General features: G+C 39.3%; 1 protein-coding gene across 1 annotated transcript; it reads right to left on the reverse strand.

Moving 5' to 3' along the window:
* Positions 1-3,623: 3,623 nt before the first annotated feature.
* On the reverse strand, positions 3,624-4,220 carry LOC136283749 (uncharacterized protein B0403.1-like). Its single transcript, XM_066172940.1, has one exon. The coding sequence runs from the start codon at positions 4,218-4,220 to the stop codon at positions 3,624-3,626; it is 597 nt and encodes a 198-aa protein (XP_066029037.1).
* Between the last annotated feature and the right edge of the window lie 2,545 nt (positions 4,221-6,765).

Consider the following 6,765-nt stretch of genomic DNA (forward strand, 5'->3'; position numbering starts at 1 on the left):
TGCGGCTTCTGAGCATGGCTTTCAGTGAAGACTTCCAAGTTCTCAGGAAGCTGAAGTCCCTCATTCAGATTCTCTTTTGTTTCATTGAAGACAGCTTTCATTTTCTTTGCAGATTCAAGGTTAATACTGCAGACACGAGAGTATTTAACCTTGTTTGCTAGACTGAGATGTATCCAAGGGCCCTTCGTTTCAGTACAGGAGAGCAATCACCTTTGTCCAAGCCACAAGGTAAACTAGCACACTACTAACACACAAACATGATTCAACGAAGCCTGCCCCGCATCCCAAACAAGACTGTAAGCGTATTCCTGTTATTTGTAGCTTTCCAAGGTCAGCCACTTCTTTTATGTCATGGGATTTAGAGTGATATTCTAATTGCTGGAGATGATGAGCTTTAAATTGTCTTTTTATATCTGAAATGTTTTTTTATGACGTTATTTTGGTCAAGATACATGTCATCTATGAAGGCCTTAATACTTGAAAGGATTTTGTAGACACCTTTGGTGTGTGCAGGAAAACAGCACGCTAAGAGCATTTTGTCTTTATTTGTTAATGTTGCATTGGGCCTTGTATCAGAGACAGCAACTTTAATTCGTGAAGCATGGAGAAATTAAGTTGAAGTTAGCAAAATAGTTGTTGTCTTTACTTTGAAATCTGATGAGGAATAAAGAAATGGTCCCAATTATATTAAAAGATGTGTCAACGTCGAAATGGAAATTTCTGAATGCAGAAATAAAGTAATACACACTTATGATTCTAGTATACTTAATAGGTTAAAAAAACTTCACTCATTCAAGAACTGACTTTAATTGAAATCAAGCAAGTGTAAAGAGGTTTAATGCTCCTGTTAGGTTACACTCCTTTACAGTTCTAAACTCTTCTCCATCTACTTCCACTTAAAGTTGTCTAATTCTTTTAAGAAAAGAGTCTTACCTCTGATCTATCTGGTGACATCTAAAGTCCTGACCCTTTGGATGAGTTGATCTTCACTTCATTGTACCTATATTTGCGTTGCTCATGATTTGTAGCCGGTTTGTGCAGTATTCATTGATGTAAGAATGTGGCTTACAGCTGGCTACAGAGGAGCAACTTTTTGATTGAAATACATCTGTTGATCAGTTTAATAGCCACTGGTTATAATGTTGAACTTTTTCTAATGTTCTAAAAACACGGCGGTGACGGAAACCAGGACGTGGCAAAACAAAAGCTGTGATGGGCAGAGTAAAAGCTCAGCACGTGCCTTGTAAGACTTTATACATTTCATAGCCGTCCTCTGAAAAGAACAGCTTGAAGTCACCAAAATTTGCATGGTCTGTGAACAGAAACCCCAAAAGAAAATAATCTGTTTCTGTTTCCATTCCAAAAAAGTAAAATTAATTTTTTAAGCGATGTCTTCATTCATGTAGCCAGCTGCTAATGGTCCCTTGTACTGATTGGCTGTCCACAAGCTTCTGAAGTAGAAAGTAAGACTGCCTCAGTACTTTTCAAACTCATGAAGTTAGCCTGTTAATTTCACAAGTTTGTTTTTGATGAGCTGTTACAATACGAATGGATGATTGCCGTGTCACATGCCGTAAGATTACCAGGAGAGGCATCTTGGTTTCCCCTGTGTCCCGTTTTGTTCCTCTTCTGTGGAGGTATTTGGCTGAGTGAAGTCAATCTGGGCCACAGAAAGACTACTTTCAGTTAGCTTCGGACACTGCTCTGCCAATCCATGTTACTGTTGCTCGAAGGAGTGTTTCTCTCTTATCTTGGCCCTCTCCTCCCTCTTGGCTTTCAGTTCATAGTATATCTTACATTCAGAAGTTTTCTTTCTAAGCCCTAAATTTGGCACCCAACCTACATTGTGCTTGTGCCAGTAAGGAAATGGCTTTCCCAAGACAAAATGCTTGCTGAATACTTGTTCAATATGAGAATGTTGTTCTTCCGAATGAGTTTGGGGTTCAAAACAAAGCAATTCTTCATAAATTTAACTCATTCAATTTAATGAAATAACAGGCTACACTAGTGCGAGAAAACAACATGGCGGGTTGTTTTTAACCTCGGGGTCAGAAATAGTTCGCAGTCCTTCTAAACAAATCTCTTTAGCCTTCATGCCACTGCGAGTTATCACTTGTGTCCACTTTTCTATCCTCTCTATTGTCAATTCTTCTTCAAAGGCAGACTTGCTCCTTTATAACTGATGCTATTCAATAAAATCCAATCCCTTTGTCTTCACAAAGAACCATTTCTACTTCCTCACTTTTACCTAACCACAAGGGCATTTGTATCTATTTGCCTGGACATCAACATGGAGGATAGCAATCGTTCTCAAGACAAAAGTCAAGAGGGTGAAATCCAAGAATAATGGCACACTCATTACTGAGTTAAGACACTTGGTCATAGTAGCACCTTCGGAAGAAATACCAGACTTGATATCTATATCCAGGCTCAGTTCACTCTAAATAGATCTGATGTATATTATTCCACTACTTTGGGATTGAATAACCTGTTTACAGCATGGGAATGAGCAAAAGTGGGTGAGCAGCTTTACCTCTGTCAGCCCTCATGACCACAAAAGCTCCATTTTGGTTCTTAAGGTTGGGAAACTAGCTCCTTTTCCAGAGTTTCCGTAATGAAGTCAAAACCTCCTTGCTTGTCTTTAACCACAATATGTTTCTTCCCTGGCCTTGCTTGCAGCAGGGTATTGCTCTTCAGCATGCAGCTGAAACAATCATTAAGGGACTTTTTCCTTGAACTTATCCCTATAAAACTGTCATATTTACATAAATATTTGTTAACCAGGCGATCTTAAATCCAAAGCCTCGAATCAAATGCTATCTTGGCAGCAAGAAAGGGAAACATTACATCTATGACTACAGCACCACCAAAGCACTGACCGACAGGATGTGCCATTTTGTCAGCTGCTAAATTACGATGTGTCATCTGAAAAGCTTCAAGTGCTTTGGGGGCAGTGACTGCTATTTCGATCTTTATTTCACTCTTTATCAGTTTTAATAAATTAAACAAGCCAAAAAAAACAATAAATGAATAGTTACAACAGGATTTTGTTTTAATAAATATAAACTTTAGTTGCACCTTAAGCTCATGTATTATATGACTTTATTGCAGCCTAAACTCAGGATCATTACAAATGTACTTTTGCCCAAAGCACAAAGGAAGGTACATTGCAGGTTTGGGCCGACTGCATAGGTCATTCTACCAAAAGAGAACAGCCACTAGTCTATGAAGGAGGACTGGCACCACATACAATAACGACATTGTCTGCTTTGATATCAATGACAATGACAATACTTTATTCAAGAGAAGGAAAATGAAAAATTGTAAATGTATCTCTCGAAAGGGGATATTCTAGAGTTTAACCCTATACAAAAGATTCCCCGCATAAAAGGACCAAAACATTGTATACAGATAATTAAAAACTATTTACCATCATCTTAATCAATATTCATGTAAATCTTTAGTCTGTTACGAAATAAAGTCAATGATCCTGCGTGTACAATATCTTTGGGCAAATTATTCCACATATGAACGATCTGTACAAAAAAATAAAATTTGTAGCAATTTACGATAGCTATTTTTACGTAGAGCTTATAATCGTGATTGGCTCTAGTTCGATTACATTAAGTAAGTTCAAATAAGTTCGAAAAAGGAAGACTATCTATTCCCAGAACCATCTTGTAGCACTGGATCGGAGATAAAAACTCTCTTCGTTTCTCCAAAGTTTGCCAATTTAGTAGGCGGCAGCGGTCTTCATAGCTCATTTCTCCGCGTTTTTGCTTTAACGCCAGCCGAGATGCCCTTCTTTGGACTTTTTCCAAGGATTCGATATCCTTTTTTTGGTAGGGGCTCCAAACGGGGACAGCGTATTCAAGTATAGGTCTTACTAACGACTTAAAGAGGCAGGAAAATGCATAGCGATTATCGTTTCCCAGTGATCGCCTAATTATACCTAACACTTTGTTTGCCTTGTTTACTATGTAGGAAACGTGTTTACCCCAAGATAGATCGTAGTTTATTGTGACCCCTAGGTCCTTGGCACTGTCGACAGATTTTAGTTGCGCGCCAAGGGAATAACTTGGCTTGGATCTGTCTCTACTGTGCATTACACGCATAGCTTCACATTTTTCAGGACTAAAGCGCAACTGCCACTTGCTAGCCCAATCGCTTAATTTGTTCAAGTCCAGCTGTAAGGCTGGTATATCCTTATCAGGCTCCATGATCTCGCGATAGATTTTAGTATCATCAGCGTAGATTTTCACGGTTGATGTAATGTTTGCCGAAATATCATTTATATAAATAGTAGATAGGATTGGGCCAAGTACTGTTCCTTGAGGCACACCTGAAATCACGGGTGACCAGTCTGAACAATTGCCCCTTAACACGACACGCTGCCTTCTATTCGTCAAAAAATTTCTAATCCACATTAGTAGAGAGCTGTCTATCCCATACCGTTGTAGTTTCAGCAGCAAACGCTCGTGTGGCAGGCTGTCGAAAGCCTTAGAGAGATCTAAGAAGATGATATCCGTTTGTTGCGAGCAATTCCTAGCCTTTGCTCAGTCATTGTAACATGTAAGTAATTGTGCCAACGTCGATTTACCCCTTAGATACGCAAATTAGTCTGGATTAAAAAGATTGAGGACTGACCAAAAGTCGACCACACGGGACTTATACGGAACAATACAAGTCAGTGATATTTGGCGCTAGTTCTCCATGATATTTTTGCTCCCTTTCTTATGGACTGGAGTGATGTGGGCCGACTTCCATATACTTCATAGTCGAGCTTGGGAGAAGGATGTATTAAAAAATAAAGTCAGTGGAGATGACAACACTTGAGCACATTCTCTTAGGATGCAAGGTGATATGTAGTCGGGCCCAGGGGACATTTAATTGGTCAAATTTTTAAGCAATTTCTCAACTTCCGTAACAGGACAAAAGATGTTACATAATTTCTCGTCGGTAATATATTCGAGGTCGGGAAAATTTTCGTGATCCTCAACAATAAAAGCCGATGAGAAATAAGAATTCGTACAATTGGCAATGCTCAGGTCGTCGTTAAGATACGAATCGTTCACCTTTAAGGATGCTAAATCATATTTAACTTTTCTCTTTGATTGAACAAAGTTCCAAAAAGGCTTTGAACTGTTTCCGGTCTTTAGTTCATCTGCCAGATTGTTTACAAATTGCCTACGTGCAGAGTTGCACTCCTTCTTCACATAGTTGTTGAATTTACGATATTTATTCCAATTAGACAGAGCAAAGGTTTTTTTTGCCCTTTTATAAAGCTTTTTCTTTCTTCTACACAACTTAATTAGATCCCCGCTTATCCATGGTGCATTTGAAGTTCTCTTCACTGTCCGCCTTGAGATACACTCGTTGACAGCAGATAAAAACATATCAGACCATGCAGCCCAAATACAATCAATGTCAGTATCCATAAAGGCACAATGCCATGGAGTGTAATATAAAAGATTACTAAGGTGAATCCAATCCGCCTTCTTAAATGAATAGCTCAACTTCTGCGATTTCCTTCCAGAGAATGATTTTCTCGATAGCAGCATAGAGATCGAGTTATGGTCAGAGAAGGGCAGGCCAACTTTTAGATTGTAGACTAGGTCAAGAGACGTGACGAATACCAAGTCTAAGATATTTCCGTTGCGAGTTGGGTCTTTGACCAGCTGGAATAGAAAAGTGTCATGTGTGATATCCGACAAAAAAGTAGCGTTAGGTGAATTCACAGAGGCGCAGTCGGTGTTCCAGTCGAATTCGGGAATATTAAAGTCGCCAACAAGGACCATTTTTGGGTTTTGTGATGAAGAAAGCACAGTATCAAGAGCCGTTTATAGACCCAACAGGCAGTTAATGCTACTGTTAGGCGGCCTATGGAAGACACCTAAACAAATTTTTCTATTCGCTGGGAATATAATATCGTCAAATAATAATTCTGAATCGAAACTAACATCTCTCACAGACGCTCGCAACGTATCGCGTACAGCTATCAAAATACCGACACCACGTCGACCATTTTGAACACGATCACGCCTAAAAAACCGCATAAATAGAAGGGAAGAGTTCACTATCCAAAATAGAGCTGTCCAAGTGAGTCTCCGTAAATGCCATGAGTTCATATTGATAGGTAGCAATCTCTAGTTCCAGCTGATTAATCTTGTTAACCAAACTCCTTGAGTTGACGTAAAAGACAGATACATTTGCCCTGGGTTTGCATACGCCATGATGTTCCCCTCACTGCTAACTCTCAAATTCCGATGACCAGTCTGTGGACCTGGATGGGGATGGATATCGCCGTGGCAGCAAATAAACTCGATGTTAATGGTTGAAACATGGTTACTGTGATAAGGTAACCGGCTGTAGGTGTAACCTTTCTTCTTTCTTCGTATAAATCGATCGAAGTAACGAAGATGGCGGGTGATGCGGAGTTGTTCGGTACAAATTGTCTCCGTGAACAGCGAATGTCGCATTGAAAAGCTTCCAAAACCAGGTCTAACGTCCATACCACATTCGTGGCCATAACAACTATGTTTCAGAGATAATAAAGAGAAACCGCTAGCGCAAAAAAGGAAAAGAATTACTCAGGCGTGTTGTGTACGTCCGGTCGCATACAAAATATCAACATCTGTTGACGACACTAGCTAGAAGACTCATTTTTATTGAATTGATTAGTTCACTAATTTTAGAATGATCCTAGATACGTTCATAGTTACAATGTTTATCTGTTTTTTCTGCATTTCTATTGGTTTTGTAATC

This window comes from Pocillopora verrucosa, chromosome 10 (genome assembly GCF_036669915.1).
Source record: "Pocillopora verrucosa isolate sample1 chromosome 10, ASM3666991v2, whole genome shotgun sequence".
In the NCBI taxonomy this organism is placed as follows: domain Eukaryota; kingdom Metazoa; phylum Cnidaria; class Anthozoa; order Scleractinia; family Pocilloporidae; genus Pocillopora; species Pocillopora verrucosa.

What these genes read in the sequence shown, in the direction of transcription:
- LOC136283749 (XM_066172940.1), bottom strand. Translation starts at nt 4,220, where the DNA reads ATGGAGCCTGATAAGGATATACCAGCCTTACAGCTGGACTTGAACAAA.